Source organism: Neopelma chrysocephalum, unplaced genomic scaffold (assembly GCF_003984885.1).
Source record: "Neopelma chrysocephalum unplaced genomic scaffold, ASM398488v2 Primary Assembly neopelma1_42, whole genome shotgun sequence".
NCBI classification, from domain to species: Eukaryota; Metazoa; Chordata; class Aves; order Passeriformes; family Pipridae; genus Neopelma; species Neopelma chrysocephalum.
This window is the reverse complement of record NW_020897700.1, coordinates 7,197,544-7,212,840: the sequence shown is the minus strand read 5'-3', so window position 1 is coordinate 7,212,840 and position 15,297 is coordinate 7,197,544. Positions and strand designations below refer to the sequence as shown.

At 36.2% G+C, this 15,297-nt stretch overlaps 1 protein-coding gene across 9 annotated transcripts in view; it reads right to left on the bottom strand.

The window, feature by feature from the left end:
• Nucleotides 1-15,297, bottom strand: part of FAT1 (FAT atypical cadherin 1) — a 107,645-nt gene that overhangs the window by 47,128 nt on the left and 45,220 nt on the right. For all 9 annotated transcript variants that reach the window (XR_003533171.1, XM_027676540.1, XM_027676541.1 and 6 more), the window contains exons 4-6: nt 5,948-6,009; nt 2,823-3,152; nt 2,104-2,314 (exon numbers count right to left, since the gene is read on the bottom strand). Coding sequence is in view for 8 of the 9 variants with exons in the window: in XM_027676540.1 (XP_027532341.1) it covers nt 2,104-2,314; nt 2,823-3,152; nt 5,948-6,009 (603 nt within the window). In the remaining variant the exon portion in view is untranslated. The remainder of the gene's footprint in view (nt 1-2,103; nt 2,315-2,822; nt 3,153-5,947; nt 6,010-15,297) is intronic.

Below are 15,297 nucleotides of genomic sequence, written 5' to 3'. Positions count from 1 at the left end.
CATGCTATTAGAAACAGTAAAAGAGGGCAGTAAAGTGACCACCTGTAAGAGCAGCTGATAACTTCACAACATAATCACATATCAAACTTTCCAGTACACTTTTACTGAAAACACAGTCAAAATAAAAGGGTTTATTTTGCAACACTCAGACAAGTTCTGCCCTTTCCCCTTGAAGTTTTCTGTATATGTCTTTCTAAAAAGAGCAGGAAAAGATCATCTATTTTCTGCATTAAGCATACAATAAAAAATATGTAAATGTCCAAATTGTGCTGCATGCTTAGAAGGAGCAAATCAAAATAGTGCTATCATCAGAATTCCATTCAGATGTACACACTGTTCAGAGGTCATAGCAGTTGACTCACACGAAGAACAACAATAGAAAAGTACATCCCCAACCTAATTAACAAATTTTGCTAATAAAAGACACCAGAAAACATCACTGTTGTACTAAACTGAAACTCCCAAAACCTCTGAGGCCTCTTCCATCTACTCTCACCCCCATGAACTGCTCACCTTTTTCTGGGAATGTCACTTTCTTAACCCTTCCTTTAATGGACGCTCTTTGGTCTATAGATGTTTCTGTTTGCTGTTGACTGGATAACCCTAATTTGGATACACAAAACCTTCTCATCTTTCCTGCTCACTTATTTTCATATTTTCTGCTTTTCTACTCCCACGTCTATATGCTTGTATGTGTTGGGGAGAACAGTGAAAGAGCCACCTCAGTCCCACAATACCTCTAATGCAGAGAGTTTTTCGCCTATGAGAATGCAAGCAAGCATCCTGAACTCTTTACTACCTCTACACAGTTGTACAGATCCATAAGCCCTTGGTTTGTCTAAATGCAAACATTTTTTATTCAACTATGAGCTATTCGGACAGGAACTTTGCCCCCTTCCTCCCAAGAACACATTTAAAAGAATTATTTAAAAAATTCTATGTAAATATTTAATGAATTAGCAATGATTATCAATATGACCACAGGTTGTTCACACATGAAGCATGACTTCAGGGGCGAATTGCGTATGTTCTCATGTGCTTGAAAATTTTTTGAGAACACCCTCAAGTATTTGGCATTTATATATTCCAACTACATGTGTCTATTTGAGAAACTTTACTTTTAACCAATGCTGTTTTCGGCATTATTAGGAAATACATACCAGCAAAACAGACGTTCAAAACACTTAAACTTTTAAGAAATAATTAAAAATATGCTCTCCTGAACAACTTAACATCATAATCATGGCTCAAATTTTCAGTAGTAACCAAAGAGAAAAAGATCCTTCTCTCTCTCTTATGAATGTGGTGGAAAAGTCAGTTTGATAGGGTTATCTCAAGACCAGAGACAGTTTGCTTCAGTTCAGCATCTCTCCTGAAAAAAGGCTATGCCATTCTCCTCGATTCCAAAGCACTTAACCCACAACAGAACTTAGTTTTACTACCAGCCATACAGTGAACACTCTGTGTATTACTAGTGCTCAGAGGTCTAATGACTAAATCTAAACTTTAAAAGTACTATTCATTTTGTCACCATGACATCAACATATTATGTCATATTACCAGTTAGAATTCCCCTTTCAATGGTAGAAGCTAAGTTATGATATAATATAATAGAAAGAATATGCACAGGAAGAAGTTTGCTGGGGTTAGGAACATTGCATGCTTTCCTTTTAATACTGAATCAAGGGACAGCAAACTGAGAAGCAGCCTAGGAGAAAAAATCAACATGAACAGTACAATCTCTCTTTGAATGTACTATCCAGATTTGCAGAAAACTAGCATTTTATTTCTTTTCCTATCCTACAGTCTATGAAATTATTATTTGATTAGTTTTCAGTGACACAATATTCATAAGTCATTTTCAAAACTGCAACACAACAGATATTTTGCAACCTAATTTTAATCTTATAGAGTGTCATTGATAAAAATTAAATCATTTTGATTTACAACAAAATAAGGGGGAAAATCCACATCTGCAGCTAAAAAATTCCAAACCCTTGCATTACTTAGAACAGCAATTAAAACCAAGCTGCAATGAGCCCTCCAGTATCTCAGACTCCATGCACTTGTTTCTAATAATAAAGGCCCTTAAGGCATCCTTACCCGTTATGTCAAACCAAACTTGTGTTCCAAGAGGTTCAACAGCTATTACACCAATCATGTGAGCAACTGGGTCACTTTCCATCACCGTAAAAGAAAAAAATGACTCCTCAAAATAAATAGGCTTTGTGGGCGGGTCAGGCTTTGAAATCCATTCTATGTGAAGCCGTGTAGTTGAAGATTTTTGTGGACGACCATTATCTACAGCTTTAATCTGAAACAGACACATAGGATCACATAAATCATTATGTCACATAAACAGAAAGTAGTAATAAGCTCCAAGCATATTTGCTTGTGTGAGATATATCCAAAAAGGTTAAGTGTCTCTCAAAGTGCCACTTGCCCTTCATTATCTGGGCAGCAAATGGAGAAAAAGTGTGCAGCACCTGATAGCAGCACAAACTGTTACCATAAATTCACTTTTATTTTGCTTTCTTCCTGGAGGTGAGTCAAACTGATTGTTAATGTTCCCTCATCACATACATTACCTGTCAAGTTCTGGAAAAGAACAGAAGTTTCTTGATTAACAATACAAACATCTGAAATCATCCTTTACCAAAAACCAAACCAAAACAAAAAAACAAAGAAACCCACAAAACAATGCTTCTGGATTTGTTGAAGCTTTCTTCCTTCAGATACTGCACTCATCTGCCAGCTGCTGAATAAGAAATGAACAGATAAAAGAACACTTTACATATTCATGATATACAAGACTGACTCACTGAAAGGATATCATAGTCCCTTGCTGCAGAAACTTTCTTTGATGAAACCACTCCAGTTTTTGGTTCAATAAAGAACTTGCCATGTTCATCACCATCTTCAATGCTGTAGGAGATCTCTGCATTGGGGCCTTCATCTTTATCTGCAGCAATAACTCGATAGATTGGCTCTCTCTTAGCAGTTCTCTCTCGCTCTGGCTTACCACGCTCTGGAAGCTGAATTTTGTAGAATTTTTGCAAGAATTGAGGCTTATTGTCATTCTCATCTAAGACCTTCACAATTACCCGTGCAACTGTTGATTTTGCAGGAGTACCATTGTCTGTCACTGTTACCTGTTTTTATTAAAAAGGATAGAGTTAGTGCTCAATTCAAACATGGTCCTTCCAACAATGCTCTTCCTAAATCAGATTTTCCTACAACTCCCTGTGACAACTGTAAAGTTCTCCCCTAACTTCAGTTAAAGACAATTGCATAAAGCTATCAGTTGAATATTTACAAAAGGCACCACAAAATCTTATTCAGCTACTATCTTAATATTTTGACACATGAAATGCAAATATTCATGCTCATCTCTAACAGATGGCATGATTTCCACATAAATGAGTATCTGTTCCCTTTAGTGCTTGTAATGGAACACCAGCACATACCTTTCAGTTCACAAAAAAACCCAACCAAGCTCAACCAAAAAAACAAAGCACATTCCAAATGAGGAAATCAAAAGCGGTATGTAATAACATGTCCGTTAACATAAAATTAGCATTGCCCTGAGTCAAGCAGAAGACAAATGAAAATTGAGAAAAATCTCTTTGAATTGAAGGCAACATCAGTTTTGAAGGTATTACTGACATTAACAAAGAGAACACTAAGACATGAGAAAACAACTTGAAGGTAGTCTAAAATAACTGCATAAAAAAGTGCCAATTGGCACTCAGAAAATAGTTACAAATTTGGAATAAAAAAAATGGGGCATATTAGTTACTATTATGTAAGCAGAACTGCAATCAAGGGTCAAATTCAATAGCAAGCAAGGAATAAACCCACCAACCCATATGGTCAATATTTCAATGCTCAATTAATTAGCCAGAGGCTCAGCACTTGGCTCATAATACTGCCCACCATTCTGCGCATTTCTAGGCTTCTTTTCAACCTATTTTCAAAGTTGTAAACATAAAACTAACACATGGGAAAACTGCTACTTTGGGCCATGCTATCTGTCAGTATTGCTCTGTACTCAAGACTTCTTCCATCAGATATTTCACATACTTTTAGTTAAAACTTAACAACCAGTTGGAATTCAAAATGCAGAAAGAATGAAGGATTATAAATTATACCAACAGGCAATAACCCATATTCCAAACTAAAGAGCAACCAGCTTAAACTGTTATTTTATAGGGAATGATGAAACCAGGAGGATCTATGTACCATTACCTGACACCGCAATCTTTAACTTTCTGAGTTCTGTACATGTTCCCTTAAGATTATAAACTTAAGGTTAAATTAGCATGACTGCTAGCAGACAACTGCCCATAACATTACACTGTGAGTGTGATCTCTGGCACCAGTTTTGGCCCAGAACAAGTAGCACAAACATACACTGCCTGGCTGCAGCCTGAGAATTCACACAATTCAGACACCATTCTCAACAGGCAACTTGAACATGGCCAACATGTTCCAGGGATAAGATGTAAGCAATCAAAGCCATACTGTGCCAGGTGGCTTCAGGGTCAGAAATAATCCACAGCTCATTTTATTTACTGTATAAATCTAATAGAAAAGTCAGTATAATATGTGTAGAGGTAAAAGTCACGATATACCAATTTTACGACCCATATACATAGCAGTTGTCAAGAAATAAGATAAAACTGACATGAAGGGCTTTGGGAAACTGGCACAACCAGATTTAATGAGACAATTTGAAAAGAGAATAATATAATGACTTTACAATTTACTAGTACTAAATCAGATTTGCCACTTAATTAACTTTGTTACTATTACCACTACAAACTCACTGCAGAGGATATTCTGCCTTATTGCTACTTAGCTGCAAAGAGTTCTTTTCAAAGCTGATATAGAAACAAAAATAATAATAAAAAATTGGTCCAACAGCTGTATTAATCCAGCTTGCAATGCATTAAAGGGATAGAAATGGTCCAGGAAGACTGCATGTATACTGCAATTGGACAAAAGGATAGTTTGTGCTATCAGAGAATACATTCATCTCCAAGTCTATGCAGTCATTGCATTCCTAATTGAACAGCTTTCTACGGATTTCACAAGTTTTGAATAAGTCTAGACTTGCTTCTCTGGCTTTAATGTTAGTTTTGCCAACTCCAATTGCAGCCAACTCCTTTTTTCTATTATCCAGGAGGAAAAGCATGATAAAGGTTCCAGAAAAATCTTAGTACATAAGGATCACTGTGAACATTAAGTCTTCATTACAAGTGAAGTACCATGCTGTTACACTGCTTGACAACATTGTGAAACTGGATGACTTAAAGCTGCCTTCTTTTCATGTTGTTTGACAGAGAATGAGAAAGCTATTTCATAAATTCCAGGCAATCAATTAAATGTAGCTAAATAAAAGCATTATGTCACAAATGTCGTGCTCCTGGACTCTGACTTTATGTTTTGCATGTTTTGCAACTCATGCGATTGGTAAATATGTTACATAGAAAACAGGGCTACTCACATACAGTCAGTTTGTATTCTCAGTTAGAAAAAACATTCTGCACTTCTTTTCCAGAAGCCTATATTCAGCAAAAGTTAGGCTGAAATAGCTATTCCAATAATTACACAGGAAAATTTAAAAAGGAATCACACTCATTTTAACAACTGTGCCTTTGTACTGTTTGAAAGAAAATCCTGGTTTACAGATATAAAACCAAAAAACTGCATTCAATTTGTACCTTTACTCTTTTCTTATGAGAAAGCCCCAAGACACTGTTTTTATAAGTAGTTATATGGTAGTTCTCTGCATTGTAAAATAATGAACATAGAAGGAAGCTACTTCTAAAATCCAGTTCTTTAAATTCTTCATATAGTAATCAAGCCTCGTAAACTTAACTCTCTGTAAAAGACCAATGAACTTATAGTCACTGTTTTTCAGAGAACTAAAGAAATTATTTACCTCCAGTATGTGTTCTCCCTGCTGCTCTCGATCTAGTTTTCTGGATGTGGTTGTAATTAGCCCTGTAAATATAAGAGAATAATTAATCAAATCCTTCAAGAAAATAATCTGAATGAAGGTTAGGTTCAATCAACAGTTACTGATATCCTCAATCTCAATTTCTTCTTAGGTGGTCTCTTCTATTTTTACAGAATTTATGCTTTCATTAAGGGAAGGGATGAGGGGTTTCTGATCCTTAAAAGCCATGAAAATATTCTTTGCAATCTGTAAACTAAGCTGTTGTAACCCTGACAACAAACACATTTCAGTGTTCCAGCACATCTGTGCATGTTATGTTTCTGACAGAAGTAATGTATGTAATTCTCTTCAGTCTTGTTTTCAGAGGGTGTTCATACACCTTTTTCAAAGGGTGCTTACAGACATTTGCTGAATAATTTCCAATCTCTTCAGGAGAAACATCTATTTGTATTTTTAGTGATAATGACAAAAAAAGGATGACTTGAAGAGATGCAGTAGTGGTGGAAACCAGAGCAATCTGTCTATGTTGGCTTGATTTGGCAATGACAAGAAGTCAAACAGTTGCTGTTGACAATAGCAGAGAATGATCACAAGTTTTTGATTCATGATGTTACATTTTGTCACAAGACTGTGATATGCCCTCGATGCAAGATTAGAAAGGTGTGATGGGTTTTGCTTTAAATGACGAAAGTCAAACAGTCAGAGGTGACAAAAAGACAGTGAAAATTAAATAGAAAAGAATCTTATTTGACTTAATTCTCCATAACAGCGAGTTCAAAATTTTAACTATTGAGTTTAACGAAAAGTCAACTTGGTCAACTCTCAATTAGAGTGGAATGGCCTGCTATGGTGTGTCATGGATGCAGATGCAAGAGATAACTCAGTTTCTTTGCTACATGAAAGCCATTAATCTGTTTGCAGGTACAACTTGGCCCTACAAACACCACTGCTTTGTTCACATGGCACTGAACCTATGCTAGTAAATCCTGCTAGATTCAACTTGGCTTTCCATGAACCAAACACCAAGATTTGTATTTGCCTGGCTTAAGCCACTAGCATCCCATACTCTCTGAAGCAGGAATCCAGCATAGGTTAACTACAGAGAACACTGTAACGTCATGAAACATTTTATCCAAGTATCCCAGTTTTTTACAGTGACAGGAAAGCATTGCCATCTTGATCCTTAATTGTGAAACTGAAAAACAGGGAAGCAATCACCTATTTAAGGATAAAATAGAGATCAAGACACAGGTAGTATACTTCATATTCCTTTTTCCAACTGTAGTGTAAACTTTTTATTAATAAGACCTCACATAAGCAAAATTAAAAGTTTTATATAAACTTATAAAGTTTTCAAGGTTGGTCTGCTCCAATAAAAAAAGCCTTCAATTTTGTCTCACAGCTGATAAAAAGCAGAGCACGTAAGAAAAGGAATAAAGATTTCAATTTCACTTAAAAGAGAAAGGCCAACAGAAACAGAATTGTGTACCACAGGTGCATACCTACTCAATGCATCTGTCAAAATACAGCTGTGGTCTACACATACCAACAAAATAGACAGCCCGTACTATGAACAAAACCTATATAAGGCAATATTAAAAGCTGTCAAATGTTCAAGCAACTATTCTCTAAAAGCACAGATAGTGCAAATAACAGTTGTTTCAATTATGGTCAAATCTTCCCTTGTTTTTCCAGCAATTTGGTTTTCCATCGTATCAAATCCATTACATATCTAGTATTCTAGACAATGATGTATCATCTTATCCTGCTTTATAATTTTATGCTTTTACAGCCCATAGAAGATATGTATACTATTGTTAGGATACATCATTTGGTAAGTTACAAAGAATGGAGGGATGAAAATTAAAACAAACAAAAAACCCAAACCAAAAACAAATAGCAAGGAAAAAAGTCGCATTATTACTGTGAATTTAGGAAGAGGGGGAAGAGAGAGAAAAAAAAGGACGTGACAATTCTCTATTAACCTTCTTGAGATAATATCTTTGCATGGAGATTACAGAGCTGTGAACAATGACAATTGAAAATATTTACTGTCACATATTCTAAACAAAGCTTTAATATCCCAGCTAAGTCTGGTCAAGCCACACATTTTCTTTTCACATGCTCCATTGGAAACAGCACAGGACTATTAATTGGACGTGAACAAGTGGCAGAGCTGATGCCTCATCTGCTTCCCTCCAGCAAAGGGCCTTGTAGTGTCTTCAAGAAACAAAAGTTCTCCTAAATACCCCTTTCTATTGAGTACCTCTGGAGAAAGCCAGCACTAGCCCTCCTCTGAAGCATTTAATCTCAAGACTCACCAGAGTCGCAAGGAAAAAGGGTAGATTTTAGCATAGCCACTAAAGGAGTTGGCTGTTGAATGGTTGGGTTGAGGATGGGGAAAATCTCAAAAAGCATAGGAAAAATACAGTAATCCTAGCAGAAATATCTCATGATGCTTGCATTTCTCTGAATATTATCTGAATATTCATTTCTCTGAATAGTCTACATCCTCTGACAAGAGTCCATCTCTCACAGCAGCATTAATTACATGCAAGAGCAGAAAGACTGCACCTTTCAACAGTTTTCTATTCACCTTTTCCTCATGAAGAGCCATTAAGACTGGAGCCACCACTAGTAAATGACAATTAACACTGGAGAAAAAAGAAAACAAACAAAAAACAACTCAAAAGCTTTTGCTGCAAGCAGTCAAGACAAAATTCTATCATATACCACTACTCTACAGAAGTTTGTTAAAGAAAGTCTAATTCCAGATAAAATTCCTATTAATGAAGTTGGTTAATACAACTCAAATAGGTAAGCAGAAAAATATCCAGTAAGAACAAAATATATATGCTTTGATCTGTTAAAACCTCCACTCTTTTCAACCAAGCATGCCACACTTCTGTTAAAACACTTCAGACCACTAACAGAAGGGCTTAGTCTTCACCATATATATCCTGTATGTTCAGCAGAAACTAATGCCAACAAAGGAAATGTAACACTTCTGGATTTAGAATCACATACACATGCATGACATTCTTTTTATTTAACTCTTTACTGCTAGACACTTTCCTAAGTGCAAATTTAGCTTCAGTGAAGTGTTTCACTTCAGCTTAAGACTGTAAAAAGTTTGGTTATGGTAATCACTACGGCTTTCCCTTTTCCCCAGTTTTTTTATATTATAAAATGTTTAATGCTGCACCAGCAGATTTCATCCATTGTTGAACAGCTTTTCTGAACTATGGCCATGATAATAACGTTGAGTATTCCTATGCAGTGTGGCTTTTAGGACTCCCTGTTAAGAGGGTTGGGGAGAATCTTTGGACCTAATATAAGTCAGCTCTGCAAAAACAGCCACCACTCTGCTCTTTCTACTGAAAACAAAAGTTCTCAAGTTTTTTAGATTGAGCTCCTTCTCCTTTCTGTGACACTTTGGAGATCTCCTTGCTGTGCCCCTCCCTCTAGACAAATAAATGCATGGCCACACTTTTGCATACAGCACATCCCCACAGGAGTGGCAAGTAAAAGATGATTTCACTTAAGCTCTGAAGAAGTCTGTAAAACAATCAGTTTTGAAATCCTTGTTATGAAATGGGGAGAATGTTTATTGCTGAATGAAATGACAGCATGTGTGAGAAACCTGTCACTGTGACAAACCATTCAATTTTGAAGCAAAACTGACTCAGAGCAACTACAACACTTTTTATCAGTAACTTCAACAGACATAAGACATAAACTAAATATAAGGGAGGCCATATTTGGTCAATGAGGTTTTCGTCCTCTGTGTCAAATGCAAACCATAACCAGTCAGCAGAAATGGTTTCTCTGGACTGCATCAGTCAATTACCATTTAAGCTCTCATCAGTCATGATTACTGCAACTCAGTCAATTATTATTTAAGCTCTTGTTCCCCCACTTCAACCTCAAAACTGAAAAATTACTAATGAATTTTTAAGGTTTTTTTTTAACATATTGTTATATATCAAGATCTGTTTACAAGGTCTTAATATATAAACCAGTCTAAAAGTTGAAGGAAGTATGGATTTTAAATTCAGATGTGGCTGTAATGAAAATCTAGTTTAACTAATGCATAACACAATCCAAAAGTACTGAGCAAATTATAGCACACATTCTGTAAGTTGAAGACCAATTATGTCTCCAAGTGATGAACATGGTGTCTCACCTCAAGGCATGATTTCCTTCATTCTCATTTAAGAAATAGTGTATTATATCCAATTCAAGACAGTTTTGCTTCTAGACAGAGGAATATATCTTTCTTTTGTGTGACAGGCTAAGAAGTCCATTGGAATCAGCAGTTTCCTCCTCATGAAAGTACTAGGTGTGATCAAGTCATGTCTTAGACATCTCTCATAATACAGTGAGTGTCAAGTTTCACTGTCTGAAAGTTCTCATGACATTTTTTAAACTGCTTCCAATATCTCAATACTTCCTGAAATATGAACAGAGTGGCTGGTAACATAATAATCCATGACTGTTTCATCACTGCCACTGAAAGACAACAATTTTGTTTTCATTCTTCTTTCAACTGGTTTCAAGTTGACAATGTTTTACACCTAACTTACCTTACAATCAATGACCATGAGAAAAGACCCACATTTCTTTTCTAAAGGTGTTCAGATAAGCTTTTTGGCAAGGCTGTACTCAAATCATGTCTTCTATGTAAGCCAAAACAAGGCTACTCAACCAAAATAAATAAACAGGTTAATAAAAACAGGTCAATGAAAATTAATAGCAGACGGATTAAAGAACAGATTGCAGCTTTGCAGTTGGCAAAAAATAAACTCCATGTCTTACTAGCCATGTACAGATGATGACTGTAAGCTAGACAGCATGCCACTGTAATATATCACCATGAAGGCAGGCTGCTGAGTTAAAAAAGAAAAAAATAGTCCTAACAAGCTATCATACTGGAGCAAGCATATTGTAAAGGAACTGAACAGCTTGGTTTACATGGTCCTAAAGATAGTTCCTTAGCAATTTCACTTGCTTTTCATTCCTAACTCTTCCTGGTTCTAAGCACCTTAGTAACTCTCAATAAAACCAGCAACTCTCAATAAAACCAGCAACAGAATTGTCACCAGTAATTTTCAAGTGCTGAAATATGATTGTAAATATAAAGTCCCAAAAAGAACTAGCAATATAATTTACAAGCACATTAAATGGCTCCAATACCTCTTCTGCTCAAGTACAACACTTAAAAGCAATCATTATTGTTCTTTCATTTAAGACTGCAAAAATTGTACTATTTTTCAAGAGAAATTGAGCACCCAGGTTCCTCTTTCAACTCTCCTATCCATATACTCTCTCCATTGGTTATGCTGTTGCTTGCTTGTTCTCTCTGGCCTCTTGAATTTCACTTTTTTTTTTGCTATACAGTTGTTTAGTTGGAACAAACACTGATTCTGCCTGGCACAGCTCATAGTCTGTGGCTTAACAGACTTTTCTGGGTAGTTTAAATCCACATTTGGGGCTAAAGGAGTCATTTTCCATTTCATATATAAACTTAATGATGAGGGTAATTTACAAAAATGAGTTAACGCTACCCTTTAGATAGTTTTAGAAAAATTTAAATGGAGACCTACTGCAGCACACTGTGTTGAAATCATTGTCCCCTTTTTTTTAGTATAGCATGATTGCACTCAACTAGTGCACGCTTTCACAGTTTGGTGTCTTTACCCCTTCAATTCCCATATGCAGCAGTTCAAGCAAAAGCGAGCTGACTGAAAGGTCTAAAATACATTTATGAACTACACACTCTATTTGCTCTTCAGATCATCTTTTCTTAGGCACTTCCTAATTTCTCTTTCAGATGCTGGTGCATATGCTTTAGATTTCATCCACAAAAAACTCTGTTGGCACATTTGTTCCAGATGAATATGTCTTGCCCTTTGAATGGTACTCCATGAAAAGTCAAGCAATAATTGAGATCCCAGTCCTACCCAAGTCAAGATTGCATCAAACAAGGGATAACACCCTGTCCATAAGGGCGTATTTGTGTAGCACATTTATTGAGGTACAGTAATATCAGTGTTTATTAGTTTGTTTCTTGTTACCAAGACAGATTGTAAGCCTTGTATATAGGATCAAAAAGTAGGTTACTTATTCCTATGGCTAATATTTCATACCAACAGGCACCAGGTTTATCTTTAACCAGGCAATTTAACTACTCAGTCTTACTACTACCCAATAAAAGTGCAAGGTGCATATCTGAAGCTGAGTCACTTTCCTAAACTATTTCAACAGCATCCTGGAATTTGCTGATCGTTAGTAATTTTTGTGACTTTAGAATGGAGCCAACAAGCAACCCACCAAAGATTATTAATGTACAGCATAAGGAGGAAAAAATACTTTACATATTAAGTCATCCAATTCAACAAACATTGTAGAGCTTCAATTTCACCTAGATTTCAAACGAAGTATAAAATCTGTGTTTAGTGATCATATAATTATAGAAAACTGTATCCAACAAAAGCAAACCATGTAGTTTTATATACTCTAATTAGTCCCCGAGTACATTATTTTTAGTCTGGATTTACTAAGACAGCAGTATTAACTTCTGCAGTAATTTTTTTACGAGTAGAATTATTTGAGAAATAATGAAAATAACTATATAAATAATCACAAACACCCAAATAGCTACATTAGAAAACTAAATCTATGATCCTGCATTCTGAGTGCTTGAAAACATTTTGGATGTGTCTAGTTTCATTGTCAATCATATTCTTTTGGTAGTTCATTTATCTTATGCAAAAGATAAAAACTGGAAGTGTATGTCATAAGCAGTATAAGATGAAATCACAAAAAATGATACTCAATAAATAATAAAAAATAGCTAAAATAATTTTGAATGAAAAATAAAACAAAACCCAAGCATGATTATTGACAAGAAACCAGGAAGTGACAATAAATTTCCTCTAAAATGAACTTTGATCTTACTATTAACAGAACACTATAAATTTTTCTCTTTGCTTACTTTGGGAAAATACTCTTGCCTTCAAAAACCACATCAATTCAAAGCTCAAATGCCTTCAGTAATTAACTCTAAGCTACCTGATCTCCATTTTTATAATCTCATTTTGAGATATACCATCTTTGATACTTAAGTACAGAATTATTACCACAAAATCACACATCATCTTGAAAGATCTTTTCAAATCTGACATAATCTTACTGTATTTATAGTGCTTGAACAGAGAAACAAACAGCACACTCCTTTCCAAACTTGGCTTCTGTTTGTTTGGGCTTTTTTCCCCCTGAACAAAAGAAAGAAAATGCATTTTCCAGCTTATAGTAGTCAGCACTGAGGAATCGAAAGATTTTTTTTTTTTTAAATCATTATCAGTTGAGAGAAGTAATTAAGAACAGAGAAAGTTGTTCAAATGGCACTAAGAATATAAGGATATTTCCAGCACCATTACAGGCTTTCTTTAGAGGCCCCCAAGCTCCCTATACATCTAAACCCTAAAATATTAGTTTCTAAGTAAAAATTTGGAGATTTGGGTTTAATTGCATGTTATTTCCTACATTTACAATACAGAATGTACTAAAATAAGTCTGGAATGGACTGCAGGCCTAGCTACTGATTTAAAGTGAACTGCTTTTGTAACTGACCCATATACATAAAGAACTCCATGCAACACTCGTAACAGAGATGATCATGTAAAGTGCTGTCAAAGGTCTTTTCTCAGCTCTCAGCAAAATCGAGGAACAATTTTATAGCTCACTTCTAGTTAGCCTTTGAACTGTGACTCCACTGTGAATTTTTCAGATAGAAAAATAATATTACTTCACGTAGAACTAAATTTTTGCTGGGATTGAGCTTTTATTTTGATTGACTAAAAAAAAAATAAATCATGCCAAGCTAGATGTGAATCAGGGCATTATTTCTGAGTAATCTTCTCTTAATAGGAAATTAATCAATACTAATGTTACAGTGTTGTTATATACACAAACTCCTTTAAGTTACACTATTCTGAAAGCCTACCAAGCAAAGACTGATATTCTTGAAAGAATGTGTGAAGGTGGTACTTGGCTCATAACAGTATCTGATCACTGTCTCTTCCATGGCTAGAATTATAATTTTGCACATCATATACTCCAGCTCAAAAGAACATATGATATAGAGGGGGTCTGGCTCCATCCTTGGCAAGCTTGCAGATGACATGAAGCTAAGCAGCGTAGATGACACAAGAGAAGGATGGGGTCCCATCCACAGGAACCTGGACAAACCTAAGAGGTAGACCCACGAGAACCTCATGAAGTTCAGCAAGTCCAAGTGCAAGGTGCTACACCTGGATTGGGGCACACCCAGGCTGAGATGAACTCATTGGGAGCAGCCCTGCAGAGAAAGACTTGCATGTTCTTATGGATGAAACCTGGACATGAGCCAACACTGTACACCTGCAGCCCAAAAGGCTGGCCACATCCTGGACTGCATCAAAAGCAGCATGGCCAGCAGGTCAAGGGATTCTGATTCTGCCCCTCTACTCTGCTTTTGTGAGACCCCATCTAGAGTACTTTGTTCAGCTCTGGGGATGGTCGTCAGCACAAGAAAGACATGGACCTGTCACAGCTGGTCCAGAGGAAGGCCACAAGAACCATCAGAGAGCTGGAGCACCTTATAGGAAGACAGGTTGAGAGAGTTGGATTGCTCAGCATGAAGAAGGAGAAGGTTCTGGGAAGCAGAGCCTTCCAGTAGCTAAAGGGGGATTATAAAAGAGGAGAGCGACTTTTTACACAGGTAGGTAGTGACAGGACAAAGGGAAATGGTTTTAAACTAAAAGAGGAGAGATTTAGATTAGATGTTAAGAAGAAATTCTGCCAGAGGGTGGTGAGGCACTAGCACAGGCTGCCCACAGAAGCTGTGTATGCCACATCCCTGGAAGTGTTTAAGGTCACATTGAATGGGGGCTCTGAGCAATCTGATCTAATAGGTGGCATCCCTGCCCATGGCAGGGGGGGTGGAACCAGATGAGCTTTAAGGTCTCTTTTAACCCAAGGTTTTCTACGATTTCATGAGTGCTGCATCAGAATATGGTAAAATTGAAAGAAAACCTCACTTTCTGTCAAACTCATGGTTTACAACACAGATCATGCTGAGCATGACCTGAAGTTTTTATGTATTTCTAAGGACAAGTAAAGGAGAAGGAAAAGGATGGCCGTGCTTCTTATTTATTTTCCCAGTTCCTACCATTTCTCTTTTTCCAAAAAGATCTAAGAGAACAAATAAAATAAATTTTAAAAAGCTCCAACTCCACCACCTAAAATTTAAGAGTGATCTCTACATAAATGCTTGCAAGTAACTTTTA